The 20,609-nt window shown below is 36.9% G+C and overlaps 1 protein-coding gene across 1 annotated transcript in view; it reads left to right on the forward strand.

The window, feature by feature from the left end:
* The first annotated feature begins 1,824 nt into the window (after positions 1 to 1,824).
* LOC116283679 (leucine-rich repeat-containing protein 37A3-like) overlaps positions 1,825 to 20,609 on the forward strand; it is a 30,968-nt gene continuing 12,183 nt past the window's right edge. Inside the window, exons 1-5 of the mRNA XM_072940311.1 lie at positions 1,825 to 2,111; positions 10,958 to 11,029; positions 13,888 to 13,959; positions 14,545 to 14,625; positions 19,259 to 19,333. Coding sequence (XP_072796412.1) covers positions 1,882 to 2,111; positions 10,958 to 11,029; positions 13,888 to 13,959; positions 14,545 to 14,625; positions 19,259 to 19,333 — 530 coding nt within the window. The 5' untranslated portion in view covers positions 1,825 to 1,881. The remainder of the gene's footprint in view (positions 2,112 to 10,957; positions 11,030 to 13,887; positions 13,960 to 14,544; positions 14,626 to 19,258; positions 19,334 to 20,609) is intronic.

Raw genomic sequence — 20,609 nt, forward strand, 5'->3', positions numbered from 1 at the left:
TAAAAGTAAAGCTCTGGGTGGAGGGGTGGTCTAAATACCATGACCCCCAAAGAGCCTGTTTCAGCATTTTATAAATAATACACACACACCTGGACTTTTCCATGTCAAGTTCCAAGCATGGCTCATCCACTGTTTCCTTTGCCATAAGTAATATACTTACATAATTAGGGCTATAGCCTGGTTCTTAGCCTACTTTTGCAGATGTGAAGGGTAATCTTCAGGTAAAAGGGTTAATTAATTAGAAACCCCATTTGTGCTTACAAACTGAGCTCTATTAAATAATCCCAGATTGAAATGGGAAGTGTCAACATCTACGTCCTTGAGAAAGTTATCCTGAAATGAAACACTGTATGTTTCCTAACTCCATATCCAATTGTTCCCATTCTGATCTACTCGTTACTTCCACATGCCTGTCTGAACAGCTCATGCTGCATATAAACCTTATACACTGACGTCTGGATAAAAGATTATCTGGGGGATGGAGTAGGGGCAGGAAGAAACCTGAAATAAGCCAATCTTCTGGGTAAACTGGAGGAGGGTGCTGCTACTAAATGTAATAATGGGCTGGGTTTTTTTTTTATTAGTTTATTGGTTCTATGGGCATCATTCTTTTTTTGTTTTCTCAATCATTTTGCAATGAGTGAAGATGGCTTCCAAGGGAACAAGGCTTTTGGTTTATTATGCCAAGAGAAAGGGTTTTTTTGGGACCTGTGATTTTTTTCTTTTCTTTTCTTTTCTCTTTTTCTTTTTCTTTCTTTTTTTTTTTTTTTTTTTGTAGTCAAGGGCTCATTTAAGATTAAGAAAACAAACTCTGAAAGACACTGCTTCCCAAGAGATACTGACCTACAACGTCTGTTCACAAGCTCAGTTGTGACAGCAACCTGGATCCAGGCAGGAGACCGAGCAGCATTGGGAGAATTGGAGAATTCACATTTATTAAGCCAGCAGGTCCAGAGGAGTTAACACGTCAAGCTCTGGACCCCGTCTGTAGGTTTACACAGGCTTTTATAGGCTGTCAGTTTACATTTTGCAACATCATATGCAAATAAGGTATAACAATGGTTGATTAATTAGGAACAAGCTTTGTAGAAAGGGACCAATCAGGAGGGAGAAATAACCTATCAGGAGTGAGCTCCATGCAAATGAAGTACTATAAATGGACCAATCAGGAGTTAGCTCAGGGAACCAATAGACTTTTAGGGGTAAGTTCCAATTTCCTAGAAGTTAGCCATTTCAGAGGCAAAAAGTGAGATAAAGCCGCTGGGCCAGGGAAGCTGATGGTGCTGGCAGGAGAGTAGTGTCCCTGCCTGGGGGTCCTGTAAGGTGTATTCCCTTCCCGCTGCCCTAACTCATGCTCATTTTGTAGGTCAGCTACTCTTCTTGGAAGCAATGTGGCCAAGGGGAGGAAGAATGTCTCAGATTTCAGCTTTGAGGAGAAGGAGTTTAGATTGCCAGAACTGGACTAGCACTTTTGCATTTCCCAGAAGACCGGGCCCTGTGACTTCCTTGGGAAACTGCCCCACCCTCATCCCCACCCTAGCGCTGCTAGAGTCTGGGGACATTCTGGTCTGCAGTCCAAATTCTGCCTTGTTGTGCTGGGGGCCAGGCCAGGGTTGGAGAGAGGGTCTGGCAGGAGGTAAGAGTCACCTTTGCTAGGGGAAGGATGGCTTGGGCCCTGGGAAAGAGCCTGACTGTGGTCGCATCTCCACCCTGACCTAATAAAGGTGGTGTCACTAAAGGTGATTCATAAATAAAGGGTGAGGCAGGGGAGGGGCTCACGGTTGTTAAGGGTGCCCCCTGGGTAGCCAGGCTGCCCATAGTGCTTTGGGTTTCCACTCAGTGTGGCTGGCCCGTGTCCCACTGGCCTGGGTACTGCTGATCATGTCCCCGCTGTGCTCTTGGGTCCTGCGGCTCCTATTTGTGTGGCAGCCTGTGTGGCTGTTCCCGGCAGTTGAGCCCCCTGAACAAAGTGCTCCCACAAGTGTAAATGTCTGTGAGCTACATGTCTGTGGTAATGAGACCTTGTCCTGCGTTAGTCTCAGCCCAGAGGAGAGGCTCCAGGCAGTGCCCGTGCCAAACAGCGACAGCTACAACGGCAACTTCACCATCCTGTAAGAATTGCTTTTCCTCGTTTGTTCTCTGCCTCCTGCCTGACGTGGCAGCCTTTCTTCGAGGTCTTCCTGGGTCTCCCTCATCTCCCCAGCTCACATTGACTTTCTGTTTTTACCTTTTGTTTGTCTTAGAAGCGATTTCTTATCTTCATTCACCTTCTTACTATTGTTCCTTCTTCTCCAGTCTTTTACTTATCATTGCCCTTATTCTTTTTCCTTCTCCATTTTTTATTCCATTATTCAAGTTCTTAACCTCTTCTCCCATTTTTGCTCCATCCTCACTACAGCAACATGTCCCTCTCCCCATCTCATTGGTGTTAATACAACAAAGTGGTTAAGAGTAGAGATTCTGGAGTCAGACTACCTGGGTGTGAATCCAGGTCTGCCATTTATTAGCTTTGTGACTCAGTTTCCTCATCTGGATAGTGGGGATTATCATAGTCACCATCTCATAGGATTATTGTGAAATTTAGATGAGTTAATACATGTAAAACTCTTATATCGGTGCCTAGCGTATATCTGAATTTTATACATTATTATTATTTGATCCCTCAGTTGTATTGAGAACTCACCTTTGCCCCCTGGGTTTCTACATATAGCACCCATTTTATGCCCAACCCAAGGCTAAGTACTGCAGAAGCCACAGAATTATGGCATTGTCTCCTGAACATGACAATGATAGGTGGGAAGAAAGGGAGTATGTCTTAAAAGGGAGATGATGTGTAATTGAGTATTAAAAGCGATACAGAGAGGTGCTGTAATTAACCAGAACCTGGAATCACTGGGGTGTGGAGGTCAGGGGAAACTGTATGGATAAGCTAAAACTTTTGCTGGATCTTAAAAGACTGGCTGTGATTTGTTAGAGTAAAAATAGAAAGTACAGTCTAGGGAAAGGTGTGTCTGCAGGAATCATCAGTGTTTAATAGATCAGTCTGTGAAGAACTGGGTTAGGCAGCAATGAAAGATTCGCTTATGAAAAACCTTGACTATCAGAAATTGGGGTTTGAAAAATATGCTATAAGATGCAGGGAGCCGTTGAAATTTTCAAGGAAAAGAGATAAATGATTAAAACAAGAATTTTATTTTAGATTCCATATGTAGTGTGATCTAGAGCGGGAAGTTTGATTCAGGGAGACCAAATAGAATGCTGTAGCAAAATCTAGGAGGAAAGTGAGAATGGGCTGAATTAGCGTGCCTGTGACAGGAGTAGAAGGGAAATCCTGAGAGCATGACAAAGGGAAAACCGACAAGATTTAGTAATTGCCTAGAGTTGAGTGATGAGGTGTACAGGAAAGAGAAAAGTCAAATATGTTGATGAGGAGAATGATGGTGGTACAACAGGTGGAAATACAGTTGGGAAGGAGATGGGTTAAGTTTTACTGATGAACATAAAGCAACCAGAAGGCTTCTGTTTGAGTGGAAATGTCCCCTAGGCAGGTGAGCAGACAGGTATCTGTTTTGACTTATTTCTGATCCCCTTGAAACATGTGCATATAAACTGAATAGTTGTTGCTGAGGGAAGAGGACAAAGCTAAAGGTAAAGGTTCAAAGCCATCCACAGTTAGTGGTTGAAACTGAACCTCAAGCATTTAACAGCTTCTTTTAAACATGTGTAGCTCATGAATACATTCTCACTATTTAAAAGAAAATGTCATAGAAGTATACAGAATAAAATGTGACTTTCTCTCCCCTCCCTCCCTCCCACCCATAAGATAACTATCTTACTATTTGGATGTGTGTCCTTCCTTCCAGGCTCTTTCCTTTGCATTTTTTCCCCTATTGAGGTAATAACTTTACTCCTTGCTCAGTGATCTGTGCTTTTCCTTATGCAATATGTCTGAGAGAAATTTCCATATTAGTCTCTAATTTCTAATTGCCCCTGTCTTTCCAATACCTGGAGAGATTTACAGGGCACTGAGCCAAAGCTTTGGTGTTACCTGGCATAAGATTTCTTTATTTGCTGATAATTATACATTTTTGCCATTTTTATCATTGATTTGCAGGAGTCATTTTAGACACATAAGTGATTTGGGGAGAAAAAAACTTACATTGAAAATAATTGGCATTATATACCAAGAAACTGGACAGATAGGAAGTTCAGCTTCTGAGGAGATGCCTCATTGTTTGTGCCAGTGGCCTCACATTATGTCTTTATTAATTGTGCCCACTGGGAAGCTGAGAAGCTGTGGGAATTAGAAAGCTGATCTTTTCTGCATTTGAATATTCCCCATAAGGTTGCCATGAGTCTTTCACTTATTCTGCTCATTCTCATTCCTACCTCTTTAAGGATATGAACTGTATTTCTTCAGAGATTTGCAAGGAAACTCTATTTCTTACATTGATGAAAATACATGGAAGCCTTACCGCTGGACTGAGAAACTGAGTGTATATTCTCTCCAAATATGCATACAAAACACTAACTGCCTTGTCAGATTCTTCTTGGTCCAGAATTCCTAGGTCAACAGCTGTGTTAAAAGGTATTTGCCCCTTCATATTCCAAACCAACCTATTGATTGAAATTCTGTTTATTTAAAAAATTAAACTTGGCAGGCCCTCATTCAAATAAGCAAGAACCAATTTAAACTTATTTTCCATTATACCAGTAGTACATGATTATATTCTCAATATATAAATATGAAATAACAGGTGTAGTGAAAACCCTCCTTGTGCCTTAATCCCCCACCCACACAATTTTGAGTTTAGTAAAACAGTCCTTCCAGACTCTTTTCCATGTATTTGACTACATACATATTTACAGATAACAAAATAGGTTTGTTGTGTGATTTTCTTATCCTTTTTTATATAAATGATAACATCCTGCAACTTGATTCTTTAACTTCACGACACGTCTTAGATTTCTTTCCTTCCCAGTACATAGAAGGTTGCCCCATTCATTTAAACTCCTGCATAATATTCCATAGTATGGACATATCAGTTTAATAATGCCCCTATTGAAAGACGTTTAGATTATGTCCAGTTTTCTTGTTACAAACACTGCTGCAATGAATATTTTGTACATGCATCTTTATGAAACTGTCAGGTATTTCTGTAGAATAGATACCTAGAAATGGAATTGTTGGGGTGAAGACTATGTAGATACAAACTTTTAATTGCCCTCAAACAAGTTGTGCCAGTTTACACTCCAGTCAGCACTCCCTGACAGCCTTTGCTGAACAATTGTATTTCATCTCTGAGTTGTCTGTCCTTTACCCATTTTTCTGGGTTTTTTTAGTTGATTTGTAGATAAGTCAGGTTAGATACATAAGTGATTTTAGGAAAAAAATTATCTTCAAAGCAATTAACTGGCATTTTTCATGGCAGTTTGTGTTATTTGTTCAACTTGAATAAACAAATCATAGATATGACTTTTAAATTAATAATAAAAGACATAACAGTCATAGTAATTAACAATAGGGATTATGACTACCCTTAAAGAGATGCCTCCTTATTCTGATATGTTACTGATAAGGAAAAAATGCTAGAACCGGGAAGTTTTTTTTTTAAAATAGATTTCTTATATGTGAAATCTATATGTGATTTATATTTCTCATGATAATATCTGACTTGGAGATTTTATTTCCCAAGCTTGTAAGAAAAATGAAAGTCATTTGGCAAAGGGAATAGATAATATTAGTTTTCTCTGGGGAGGAAAAGGGAATGGTAGACTGAGAGACAGAGGTAAGGGGAAAACTTTGGATTGTGTACTATATGCCTTTGGGATTTTGACCCATGTGAATATATATTACATATTTAAAAAAATTGAAATTAAGAAATGGATTTTTATAAAGCATGTGTTTCCAAGTTGATACACTGTTACATGAATCTGGTAAGATTTGAAGAATTCTAAGTCAACTTGAGTTTTATACCTTATAAGCAAGTTTTCCTAATTTAGGGTCAGTGGTTCCTGAGAGCAGAATTTCTTATTCTCCCACCCCCACCACATATATCTCTTTGGCGATCTGCAGAACCTTTTGTACTTAGGATAATGTTATTAAGTGTAAAATAAATTAATAAATATAGAAAAATAGAAGAAACCAATTACATCGAAATCATTTTCAGAATATTTTTAAAATTAGTGATATAGTAATAAAAATGCTTCTCTTAACACATTAAATAACAAGAATAATGGTAAACCTAATAACTATTATAATTCCAAGATAGTGATGAGAATAAATGATATTTTGAGATATCTGCAACAAATATGTGATATGAAGTGATTTGTGACTTCTGTTGGGAACCAAATTAACTGTACTGCTAATTGCCTGCATTCATAACGGAAGGAATTGCTAATTTTAATTAGAGATTTGTGAAAATGTAGATGTAATTTTATTTCCCTTCCAAGTTTGGGCCTCTGAATTTGGTCGACTCTGTTCACAGACCTCTGCCCTAAAAGGATGACCCACAAATGGAAATTGCATGTACATTTTTGCATGTATTCAAGAAAGTGCAGGTTTCTAGGGAAAAAGACCATTGCTTTTATGAAATTCTCAAAGGATTCTTGTCTCAAAAGATTGAGTCACAAATGTAAGGGTGAAGAAAGACGTTTCTGTAAAGCTATACTGATAAGTAGATAATAAATGGAAGATTTGTTTTAAATAAAAGTACCTGATAGTTGGTAACCTGTCACTTCCTGAATTCATCCAACAAATGTTTATGGAGTAACCATGGCGTGCCAGGGACTGTTTTACATGCCAGGGATACAGGCCCAAGAATGAAAGATACCAAATAGCCCAGTTCTCAGGGGGTTAAAAATGCATAAAAATAAATATATAAATATAATAGATAGATATAATATTAACTATTGATAAGTGCTTTAGAGAGAAAGAAAGGAGAGGAAGGAGAGTAAGTCACTTTCAGGATTGCCTACTGTTTGCACTATACATTAAGTCACACAAACAAACAAAAGAAACTTGACCCCTCTCAATTTCCTAGAAGTTACAGAGATGGAGATAAGGATAATTGTCAAAAATATTACATCAAGAATGAATGTGAAATTCAGAAGGTTGCCTTAGACCTTCACCTTGGTCAGAAGTTAAACATGGATGTTTCTTAAATGTTTGTTCATGCCTGGTTTTGGTATTTTCCTGGTGTGAGAAAGTTTTAGATCTGACTTTAACTCTGATTCCCTATAATTTAAATTTTTCGCTTCAGTGAAAATGAATATTTGGAGTTCTACAGATCAATATATTTTATTTCTGTTAGTTGCTTATTTGAAGCTCCTTTCTGGGATAATTTTTTGGTGACTGACTCATCCTCTAAACTTTACTTCTAGATTGAATGTATTGTTGTTATTTTTAAAAATTTTACTATCCTATCATCCAAACAGCTTGACACAAAGAAACCCCATTAATTTAAAAGACATACTCTTTGGTTACTCCCCATCCTTCTATGATATTCAGATTCTAGCTGGTCTGACATGGCCATCAGCCAATCAGAGAAGACACTGCCATCAACAGTTAAAGGTCAGCCCTGTCTCTGCTGTCTTACTGAATCCTTGTCAATGTTTAAAATTATAATTAGTATATACGAATTTCATTTTTGCCTTGTTTTTTTCATGTATTATTGTTTCCTATGACCTTTGTATGTCATCTGTGGTGTTCACATACAGTTTTGTTATGTGATGTAGGGAAGTAGAGTTTTTTCCAACTTTTTAACTTATGAAAAGGGTTACTATAAATGTCATTGGACATACTGATTTTTTTTTCTTTCTGGATCATTTCCATGGAAATATGAAACTGAACTACTTAACAGAGGTGAGAAAAGAATCAGTCATAGCACCACCTGTTGACCATTCACATATATTCTGACCATCACTGCTGTTCCTTCTAACATGGTCAATTCCAAATGGAGGTCAGGGTCTTTGAAGCATTCTCAAGGCTCCAAGAGTTCTTTGTGGGAATTTATGTTTTTTGTGTTTCTGTTTTAGTGATCTTTTGAAAATGCTTGGAACTATATCCTGTATAATATGAGCCACCTTATAACTGAGAACTGCCCTTGATTTCAGCCAGAGTTTCCAGATAGTAACATGTTAATTCTCATAAGCTGTGAGTAAATAATCTATGAGAAGGAATTACGCTATGAGGTGGAATTAATATAAATGTGACCAAAAGACACTGTGAGAGAAAAACAGAACATTTTGAATGCAGAACTCAGTGGAAATAGTTTCACAAGGCAACATAGCATGTACTCAAATCCCCAAGGCTCCTGAAGGATGTATAACTGTTAATACTTCCTGCAAGGGCATTCTTGGAGGCAAGAGAAAGTTACCTTTGTCATCTCACAGAGTTTCTTGTGCACTGGCTCCCTACTGCTGCCTCCCTCCAACTCTTGGAGGCACTGGTTATGGGCCTTCCTGCTTAGCAGGTTTAAGAAACGGGTGCCAAAAAAAAAAAAAAAAAAAAAAGAAAGAAAGAAAGAAAAGAAAAGGAGGAAACTGGTGCAAAATAGCACCTCCTCTTCCCTGCAGCATGTTCCTAGTGTTTATTGTGAGACTAGGCAAAGCAAAGGCCTTAGCAGTCCTCGGGCAAACCCAGGTGTCAGGCATGACTGTGAGTCATTCCTGCTCCCTTCATTCTGCATTCTGGAGAAATCATTGGCTGGATCTCTCAGTTTTCTAATTTATTCTTTAACTATTATTTCTGCTGCTCATTTACTGAGTTTTTTTTTTAATTAATGCTAACTTTTCATTTGTATATTCTTGAGTTGATTCTTTTCAGCTGATGCACTGTCTGTTTACATCTGCCTGGGGATACTAATTATGCTGTTCTAGAGTCCTCTTGTGTTTGTTAACTCTGATTAGTGGGCTATATGCTCTTATGTTTGTTTTTGTTTTCTGTCCTTAGCAGAGTTGGCTTTTCCCCATTGTTTGGTCATTTCTGAGTACAGTTCATCTTTGTAGTTGAGATTCTGCTGCATCTGTTCCAGCTTTGTGGGAGAGGTGAAGTGAGCTGCTGAGGCGTGTTACTCCCAGTGGGTTCTCCTGAGCATAAGCAAGAAGTGGAAGGTACCTACTGCTGGCTAGTCAGGGAGGGCATACCCTTCCTCCAGGGTTCTGGGACTTTGCCTTTTTTCTAACATGAGTTTCTCTGACCCGGAGGAAGAATCTTTTTTTTTTTTGTTCTGCCTGGGTCAAGGAACAAAGATGCAGAGTTGATGTGCTACAGGTTGCACCTACCACCCTATCCCAAATAATCACCCTATAGGTAGCTACAGGACATTTCTGATTGGGGAGCATTTGTAGAGCTGCTCACTTTGAGCTAAGGTTGTAGTTTTTAAATTATATCTTTTCTATCATTCTTAGGGATTTTGGTGGAAGTTGAAGGAGTAGAGTCTTGACATGTTTCAGTCTGCCAACTTGAAATAGCACAACTTCTTCAGAATACAATTTTGTATCCGTGTTACATCCTAGAGAAACTCAGGCAAATATGTATCAGGATACAATACAAGACTGTTCAAAGCAGCATTCTTTTTAGTAACTAAAAACTAGGAAAGTCTCAGTATCCACCAGTAGTTGAATTAATAAAGTGTGGTTAGTCCCACACTTAGAAGTCATACACTCCATCAGAAAGGTAATGCAGGCCACAGAATTAATCTTACTATTTCTGGTAGCCACTTAAAAGTAAAAAGAAACAAATGAAATAAATGTTAATGTATTTTATTTAACCCTTATATTCCAAATATTATTATTTCAACATGTAATCATTATATACATTATTGATAAGATAGTCTACATCTTTTTGTATTGTCTTCAAAAATATCCAAAGTATTGTCATATCTACATGTAATCAGTATAAAAATTAATGAGAGTCTACATTGGTTTTTGTCCATATTAACTCTTTGAAATCTCAACTTGGTTGCTAAAGTTTATCTGTGTTTAGATTTCATAAAAATTACAGTTGAAAAGTAGTATCACACACACAAATTGTTGCAAACATACTTAACATTTTCCAATAATTACACTGAGTGTCAGTTTTTTAATTTTAATTTTAAACAATAATTTAACTTAATTAAATTAGAATTCAACTCAGTCACATTAGCCACTGTCAAGTATGTAGAAGCCACATGTAGCTAGACATGCAATACTACATGCAAAAATAAAATAAATTTACAAAATATTGTTGAATGAAAGAATGTAGAGAACAATACATATATGATTCCACTTATATAAAGTTCAAGAAGCAAGACTAAATTGTGTTGTTTATGGCTGATGTATAAAAGGCAAAACTACATTTAAAAAGCAAGGAAATTAGTATTAAAATCAGGTTAGTGGTTCCCTCTAGGAAGAGGGTTGTAATTGGAAAGAAGCACAGCGAGGGCAGCCGGGATGCTGGCCATTTTCCTTCTTGATGTGAATGATGTTACATGGGGATTTATTTTCTAATTATTAAAGTGAACAATTATGTATATTTTATGTACATTTTAATTTTCAAAAAAAATGTTAATGGGGAAAAAAAATCAAGTGGCTTCATTTGCAGCCTAATACAGTTCTGTCTGTGACTTGCAGATAAGGTTTGGGAAAAGAGGAAGGAATGGCAGCTCTGCAGCATTAGTGCTGCCCAGAGTTGGGTTCTAACCAAGAATGTGTGATCTGATTTGGTGAGGAAGAGCGGATAGCGGTGTGCGAGTCTGTGTGTGTGTGTGTGAGGAGAGAGATGGACACAAAGTCGTGAGAAGAAATGATTAAATGAAAACAAAGCAGCGATCACCATCTCTAAATTAAATAAGAATTAGGGTATTCAGATGGCACCATTACCCACGTTTCCCTTACACATAGGAGTTAGTCCTATGTAGTAAATAATTGTAGTTGTTTTGCATTTTGACCCAAAAATAACCTTTTCATTTTTCAGAACTCTCAGAGACAATTCTTTGACTGAGTTACATAAGGATTCATTTCAAGGCTTGCCATACCTCCAGTATTTGTAAGTTAATTAGTTAGTCATATTTATTTATGAGTCCTTAGTTCTGTTATCTATAAAGTAGTTAAGGGGTTCAAATTAGATAATCTCTACAATTTTTTCCAGCAATAAAATCCTATCATTCTCTAAGTCTGTAGGGCCCCAGCCTATCTCTAGCATCAACAATCTCCTATTCATTTTTAATTTTTAAATTTGTATAGACAAAATATAGATAGAAAAACACCTTTTAGTTGTAGAGGAAAAGTGGTAATGAGGTCTGAGCAATTACAGACACCCGTATGAACCTTATTATGTAAGTGTTCATACACCATCATCCACTTATATTTAGTTTATGGCCCTTGGATCAAATCCAGCCTATGATTCATATTATACAGCACACAAGATAAGAATGATGTTTAAAGGGCTATAAGTGAAAAAACAGAGGAAAAAACAAAGGAAAATTCATGACAGAGACTGTGTGTGGCCTGCACAGCCTCACGTATTCACTGTGTGGCCTTCACAGAAAAGGTGTGAAAAAGGTGGTTTAGTAGAATGAGAGGAATTAAAGTTAAGCTCAAATTATCACCTACAGGACAAGAAAATATAGAACACTTACATTAATGTGAATGCCATTAACTCATAATTTAAATCTAAACTAAATTAACATTTAAATATTAAATATTTAAGCAGATGAGTTATGTAAACAATACTGTCCAGAACATATCAAGTTACCAAGAGAACAGACTGGTATTAAGGATTCAATGCAGGAATTGTGATACCAATGTTTAAAATGTTTAAGATGATGGTTAAGGTGGTATAGTTATAAATATTTACATGAAATAAGCATATTAGAAATGCCCTTAACTTCACTAGTTACAAAATAAAAAACTCTTCAGCCTTGTTATACAAGGAAAGAAATGCTTGCATAGTATTTTTGTTTATTTAGAGATAAGGAGATACTGTGTTCTCTGCTATAAAAGATCAGTTTTTATCCTTTGTCTGTGGCATCTAGAGCTGTGTATGTCATTAATCCTTACTAAGATAACTAATGATGCTCTTTAGCAAAGAGAGTCTTCTTTCAAATAAAGAAGGCTAAGAGAAGTGGGTATAAAGAGCCTCACATGACCCTAAAAATAGTCCTTTTAACTATCAAACCATCCAAGCCTTAAGGGGCAACCACTTTTGTATTAGTCTTTTTGGGTTCCTCTGTCATCTGGGCTCCAAACCTTAGAAACACAGTTTGGAGAAAATTAAATGAGATAATTGCTTGGTGGATTAGGCTTTTAATTACTTCTACTATGAAATACTTTCTTAGCTGATTATTTCATGTTCGCACAAGTTATTCTCACTCATTTTAAAAAATGCCAGTCAGTAAAAAAGATTAAGCTGAGCACTGTGCATACTGTTGTAAGCACAAAGATGGGTAAGACAGAGTTCCTTCTTGCAACTCCTGATCTCACAGGGAAAATAAATGTAAGCTCAGACCATAATGCACAAGCACTGAGTGGCTGGCAAAGTGCTGTCTGTAGAGGCATAGAAAAGGGAGCTGTGAAGTAATAGACCTATGTTTCTTCTAAAACAGTCATTTTCCTCCTGTTCACTCCCCAGCTAATTGTTTATTTTTAAAACTATCTGACTTTGCTTTATGTCAACGCATTGGCTTTAAACATGATAGACAATGTGCATGAGCAGGTCTAGTCCATACATTTAAGGAGTTTATACTCAGAGGAAATGGGCTGCGAGAATAGCCTCATAAGAAAAAAAAGAGGAGGGGGCAATGAGAGCTCTAAGTTGGTTTTGGAGCTCGGAAGAGGAAAGAAAGTCTTCAAACTGGATCAGGGAAAATGGTAGAGCAGCGCTGTTTGAACAGGACTTTAAAGGACCATTGTATATTATCAGACAGACATCTTGGAAAGAATGGATTTGCAAAAAGAAGGTAGGAGAGAGGCAAAACACAGGAAACATGCTTTGAGAACCTGGAGAGTACAAGTAGGAAGAGTAGGAGATTAGAGCCAGGTCTTCTAGGGCTTTGAAGACCACACCGAGGGTAACACGCCAGGCTGCGCCGTTCCCACAACAGTGCTCTCAGACAGACTTGAGCCTGCAGCAGAATCAGTCACTTGGAGGGCTTGTTAAAGCACAAGTTGTGCCCCACAGTTGCTGATTCAGTTGGTCCAGAGTAGAGCTGAGTATTTCTTCAGTAAGTTCACAAGTGATGCTGGTATTTGAGAACCACGTCTGGAGAGTTAATCTGGTGACTGTACAGGATGGCTGAGAAAGGAAGAGACTAGAGGTGCAAACACCAGTCAGAAGACAGTTACACCCACCCAGGAGAAAGGAGAGACTAAGAATCAGTGGAAATAAGTTAGCCAGTTATAGTCAAGAGTGGGTGTTTCAATATTTTAGTATAACACTGAATTAGTTCAAGTTGTGTGAAAGGCTATCTTTTATTTCTTCTGGTAATGAATTTGCATAGAAAAACAGAATTAAACTGGGAGGTGTGTAAATAGGACAGTATTCCTTTTCATATTAAACATTATAATTATATACGGAGGTAAAAACTTTGAGTTTATAATCTAGAATTTGTTGAGACCACAAAAGATTATCTAATGAATTCTTCTGCTCTGAGGAAAGATTACCTCCAAAATCTATCAAGATCTATATAGGTGTATTTTATTTATGAACATCATGATAGTGAGACTCTTTAAGTTAGGTGAGGGCAGGGTTTGGGGCTCTGAAAGGTTTAAATAACAATTCATAAGGTTTAGAGGTTCTATAGAAGCTACTTATTTGTTATTATTATTCTAACCTCTACTAATTATCCCTACTAATTAGATATCTAGTAGCTAATTGAGGCAATGTTTTCCTTTCCCTTTTCCTAGAGATTTATCCTGCAATAAAATACGATTTATTGAAAGCGGTACATTTGAACAACTAACTTTTTTGAAGTTTGTGTAAGTTACAAATATAACTTCATTATGTTTGGAATTTTTATAAAACTTAATTTTTTTATAAAATTAATTTGCTACTCATTTTGAAACATTAAAATTTTAGTGTAGAAAGCTACTAGAATTATGTAGCTAATCCTTTTTGTCTCTCGCAAAGATTTGCACTCAAATAACATTTGGCAATGTCTGGACACATTTTGGGTTATCGGAACTATAGATATGCTGCTGCCATCTGGTGGACAGAGGCCAGAGATGCTGCTAAACCCCCTACAGGGTACTAGACAGCCCCCCACAACAAAGTGTTGTCCGGCCCAAAATGTCAGTAGTACTGCCCTTTGCTAGAGAAATAAGGATCATTTATCGCAAATATTTATTGAGGATTTACTGTTTTGTATCTAATGCACCATATATATAATCATGAAAATATTAATCATAAGCAGCTGTTTTCCACAGTGAGATTTCTTTAGTGTATGGAAGGGATAATGAAGTTATGTTTCATCATATATAAATTGGAATTACTGCTAAAGGATAATGTTCTGATAGAATATTTTTTCTTCTTTTGCTTGTGTCTTTTTTTTTTTTTTTTTGTAGAAACCTTAGTTCCAATTTAATCATAGACCTGAAATTTGGAACGTTCCGGGCACGGCATAGAATGGAGATTTTACACAAGGTGTAAGTGAAATAGAAGATGAATAAAAGTAAAAAAGCTGTGTGTTTTTGTTATTGGTAATTGGTTAGCTGGGTGTGAGCTCACTATGAATTCCAGAAAGTATGTCTTGAGATCCATTTATTTTTTTTTTAATGGGAAAACTAAGGTACAAAGAGGCCAAGAGACTTGTCTAACTCATATATGGAACACTTTGCTTTCCCTCATACTGGTATTTGGCACGAACAATAAAATAAAAGGCACCCAGCAGAAACACAAATTAGCATTGTAATGGAATCCCATTGTTGTTTCTCCAATATGCAAGTGGTACTTGAAATTCCACTTTTGAATTTAATTCCTCCTCATGTGCAGAATTCCTAACTGCTTAAAATGTATGCAGCACAGAGCTGCAAAGAACTAAGTTTAGCCCCAAATTCTTCAGGGAGCAATAGGTATGGATGCTTCCTCAACTATTAGCTTCTTTTAAATGGTAAAGCAGAAAGAATTCCTGAACACCCACCGCTGGGCACCTCTCTCCCCAACCATCCAAAACATTATTTTTCAAAAAGTATACATGTCTGAAGTGAATTATCTGTGGCCAATAGGAACCTTTGAGGCATGGATGTTTTTGCTAAGCTGTAGTGTGAAAAATATAAAGAAAATACATCTCTATAGCCTAATTCTCTATACTTTCTTTGCTGACTACCACTAATAAGAAGTGTGGGTTTTTCATAATCTTGAAAATTCTGTGGTTTCTCCATGTCACAAGCAGATCACGGTGGGTAAGTTCAGTGGCCTGAAGGGGATTTTAGACTCAAGGTGAAGAGCCTCCTCTAAATCAGGCTTTGGAAAAGACTCTATTTGTCTTGTGGTTCTGAAATCCAGCTTCCCACAGTACACTTTGGGCTAATGAAGGTGTCGAGGGTGTGTCTGGAGCTGGATTAACAGTTCTGCAGATGCCCCCCAGTGGCAGCCTCCCTCCCCCCTTCATTAGTTTGCTGGTGCCTAACTTGTGGAAAGAGAACGTAGGGTCAGTTTTTCTTTTGCCAGCGCACCGGAGAGTGGGCTCATTAGGTCTCTCCACAAAGAGGTTTCAGTAGCATCAGTGCCATGTATTAAACTCGTGACCTTTTCTAAACACTTTATAACACAGAGAGTCTCTTATAAGAATCTGAGTTTCATTATAGTTATGTAGGTGACCCAGGGGAAAAAATTGTGGAATCATAGTTGATAAAAATTAATGAATTTATTCAAAAACATTCACTGAGTGCCATACACACTGTGTGTCTGCACTGCACTGAGTACTGGGCTTACAAAGAAGAATAGGCTAAAGACTTTGTCCCCAAGAAACTTTCATACTGGAAGAAAGTTGATAGGAAAACTTATGAGAGCCATGCTAGCATCTCTGCAGCAGGGTAGCAAGGTAGGGGGGCAACCAAGGAGAAAATGGGTGGTGAGTTAGAAAAGATGGTCATGGAAGAGGCACCAACCTGTTCGTCTTGAACTTCTGTGTTCATCTTAAATGGCAGAAAAAGTTAATGAAAGAATCAGAGCTGGTTTTGGAAATTAACCAATACTGTTTTCCTAAAATTCATTCACAGTTACTTTCAAAAGATTGCGAGAATACAGTAAGTGTGTGTCATGGGCTGGTCTCCTCCTTAGTTTTGTGCCAAATCTAGAAAGTCTAGAAGTGCCACCCCTCGAGTTGTCATTTCATTGCCTATAATGAGATATTACTGAGGTGGTTATAGGTTGAAATATTTTCCCCTGCATTAAATAAGTCTTGAAAAGGGCTCCAGTTGAGGTGGATGTATCATGAATTAAATGAAGCTGAAGCTGCAGGGATCCCCACTTGCATGGGACCCTTCCAAGGTCTTGGGAGTGGTCCTAGAAATTTTTGTGTTCATAACTTTGCAAGTTTTTATTAGATAGGATTTTTCCAAAGTAGATGAGGTTCAAGCCCCACAAAACCTTGATTCATCACTGGGTTTCAAGTAATTATAACTCAGATGGTTTCTTGAATGAAACCTTTATGTTATTGACAAACACCAGGTGAACAAGTGAGAGGTGTGCTAGAGTCTATTTTGAATCTGAAGTCCACCTCAAAAATGAGTCAAGAGCTATTAATTAATAAAGCATCATTTTAAAATTTGTTTTGTTTTGGTGGTGGGAGGTAATTTATTCATTCATTCATTCATTCATTCATTCTCAGAGGAGGTACTAGTACTGCTAATTTTAATATTTTCTCCTTATCCTTAATTTTTGTCACTTTGATTACTGTGTGACTTGGTGTGTTCCTCTTTGGGTTGATGCTGTGTAGAACTCTCTGCACCTCCTGGATATGGGTGACTGTTTCTTTTCCCAAGTTGGGGAAGTTTTTGGTTATTAGGATGTGGGCTAGTTTTCAAGGCTACCACTGGCATTTAGAGCAAAGATCTAGGGCAAGCTAAAGCAATACAGGTCTCACTGTTCTTACAGAAATTAATTTGTTTTTCTTAAATAAATTGCTTCCCAGATTGCTACAAGCCCATTGGTTAAATTTCCAGAGTTCTGAGAAAGTTGATTCTGATAATTTTTGTGAGTTTTTTTGTTGTTGTTTTATGGAGGGATGAATTTTCAGGTGTCCTTACTCCACCATTTTTACTAATCAGCCTGCAACATGGTTTAAAAATCTCTTAAAAAATAAAATAAAATAAAATAAAATCTCTAAAGCCTCAATGACCGTAAGCTAATGAAATATTTAATCATGGGAGATAATTGAAGAAAAGAAACAAATGAGAAAATGTAATTCTCATAGAGGCTGTCCCAGATGGGGAGATGAAATTTGAAAAGGTATTTCTATATTTAGTGCCCTCAAAATTAAGGTTAAAGTAATCATTATTTTAAACACACTCCACCCCCTCCTTTTTAAATACAGGTTAAACACAGGCTTTGGAGTCAGAATTGAGTTCAAATCCCAGCTCTGCTTCTTTCTAGCTTGATGACTTAGGACAAGTTATATAACTTCTCTGTGCCTTGGTTTCCTCATCTGTAAAATGTGGTAATAATAATAATACCTATCACATAAGGTTACTGTGAGGATTAAATATTAATTGCTGATCATAGATACCTGGCAATCCAAAAGGTGTTAGTTGTGATTATGTTTATAATCTGCAAAAGTACACTAATGATTCTTGAGTAGAGTTAATTAACTTAAAGGTAGACTTTCTTTTCATTCTTCCTGTTCCTGTTTCTTTTGGGTTTAAATTTTTTTTTTCTTTTGCTTGTTTGTTTTAAAGAGTTGAGAAGAAAATATATTCCAGCATTTTGGAATAAAAAATTGTTCCAGAAAATGAATTTGTCACTTTGCTGATATATAAACAAAATGTTATTTATTCAACAAACATTTATTAAGTAGATAGTGAATATTAGGCACTGTGTCAGGCACAGAGATGACAATGACAATAAAGTGTAGTCCCTGCTCTCATGGAGCTGACAATCCAGGAGACTGACGAGAAAGCAGGTGACCCCACACACGGTAGCAAAGGCTGTGATATAAGAACACATATGGGAGTGTGCAATGGGAGTGCGGGTCTCCCCGGTTCCTCTTGTATTTTTCTCTTCTTCAGCTCCAGAACCAAGGCATTGGTCCTACTTTTGTCTTTAACTGGGTAGTTTAAAACATGTAATTTAAAAAAATTTCTAGAGATGAAAGAAAAATGCCTTGAATTATGGAGGACACTAGAAATAGTATTTCTTACAGAGGAGGGGCTTCCTACCAGCATTGTCCCTTCTAGGGTTTTTGACCTAAAATTTCTTTGGTGTATTTTTTTCTTTGCTATCCACTTTTTCCCCCTATTTTTTTCTCTTTCTGTCTCCACTTTATCATCTAGATGCCTGGGTAGTTCCCAAGTGAAGAGTGCTTTACGAATTCTAAGGGTGATTTATAGGTAAATTCAGAAAATGATTTTTTTTTACCTTCAACTTCCATACCAAAAAATTAATATAAACTTTCATGGACATTATTGAAAATGTAGATAATTTTAATGCCATTCCATTTTTCAGAATTCTCAGTCACAATCCTTTGACAGCAGTTGAAGATCCTTATCTTTTAAATTTGCCAGCATTAAGATATTTGTAAATATTTCAACAGTCTTATGGCTCTTGAGTTGATTTCTGCTCCTTTTTACTTTCATCAAAGATTGAGGGTTTTGGCTAAAAAGTCAAAATTTAAATTTTAACTGAGTTATTGAGATAAGAGTTATTGGCAAAGAAAAGGATTAAGAAAGAAAGTATACAGCTAAGACAACCAGCAGGGGAAGAAAACAGTGTTGAAGAACACTTTTAGAGATGAAGCATGTAAAAATATGATTTATCCCAGAAAGCAAAAAGGAATAAGGTGTACATTGTTTTAAAAAAAAGTGTAATCAAGAGAGCTGGATGCAATTGAGAATGAGAGGTAGGATAATAGTTAAAAAATAAAAAAAGATTGTACTTTTCAGCACCAAGGTCATTAATTTAATGATGCAAATAAATGTAAATTTCTTCAATATGAGCTACCTGGAATTACTGTCTATGGCAAGTTAGAAGTTGAATTGAAATAATCACATTCATTTTATTTATAAGTGTAGAATTTTTGTCTTTGGGTTTATATCATGCCTGTTTGCGCTTTTACTTCAGAGACATGGGAAAAACACACGTCTCACTTACAACAATTGAAAGAATCCTGTTTATGACCCCTGAATTGGAAAAACTGTAAGTTGATTTTTATTGCATTTGTTTTCACTTAATTTTTTTATAGGTTTGTTTTTATTATTTTCTTAAGTCAGGTTTATTGATGTATATGTTTCCTAATTTTCACTTAATAAAGTTCACTCTTTTAAAATATACATTACTGTATTTTGATGGACATGTAGTTAGATAGCCACCCCCACGTTTGAGATATAGAAAAGTTCTCCAACCCCAAAAGACACCTCGTGCCCCTCTGTAGTCAGTCCCCTCCTCCCACCACCAGCCCTGGCAACCACCAGTCTGATTTCTGTCCCTATAATTTTGCCTTTTCCAGAATGTCTTATAAGTTAAATCATAGGGTATGTGGCCTTTGGTTTTGGCTTCTTTCACTTAGCCAGTCTCTTTGGAGATGCATCCACGTTGTTGCACCTGTCAGTAGTTCATTTCTTTTTATTGCTGAGTAGTAAGTAGTCCAGTTGTGTGGATATACAGTTTGTTTATGCATTCATCAGTTGATAAACATTTGAATTGGTTCTAGTTTTTTGGCTATTAAGAATAAAGCTGCTAAAAATACACATGTATGTGTAAATATTCATTCTGTGTGAGTATATGTTTTCATTTCTTTGAGACAAAATACCAAAGGATGGGATTGCTGCATCCTATGCTAAATGCATGTTTAGTTTTAATTTTTTAGAGAGGGGAGGTAATTAGATTTATTTATTTATGGAGGTACTGGGGATTGAACCCAGGACCTTGTGCATGCTAAGCATGTGCTCTGCCACTGAGCTATACCCTCCCCCCTTAACTTTTTTAAAACATTTTTTATTGAGTTATACTCATTTTACAATGTTGTCTCAAATTCCATTGTAGAGTACAATTTTTCAGTTATACATGAACATATATATATATTCATTTTCACATTTTTTTCGCTGTGAGCTACCACAAGACCTTGTATATATTTCCCTGTGCTATACAGTATAACCTTGTTTATCTATTATGCATTTTGAAGTCCCAGTCTGTCCCTTCCTACCCCCTACCCCCTTGGCAACCACAAGTTTGTATTCTATGTCTATGAGTCTGTTTCTGTTTTGTTTTGTTTTGTTTTGTTTTTAGATTCCACATATGAGCGATCTCATATGGTATTTTTCTTTCTCTTTCTGGCTTACTTCACTTAGAATGACATTCTCCAGGAACATCCATGTTGCTGCAAATGGCATTATGTTGTTGCTTTTTGTGGCTGAATAGTAATCCATTGTATAAATATACCACATCTTCTTTATTCAGTCATCCATTGATGGAC

This window comes from Vicugna pacos, chromosome 16, assembly GCF_048564905.1.
Source record: "Vicugna pacos chromosome 16, VicPac4, whole genome shotgun sequence".
Classification (NCBI taxonomy): Eukaryota; Metazoa; Chordata; class Mammalia; order Artiodactyla; family Camelidae; genus Vicugna; species Vicugna pacos.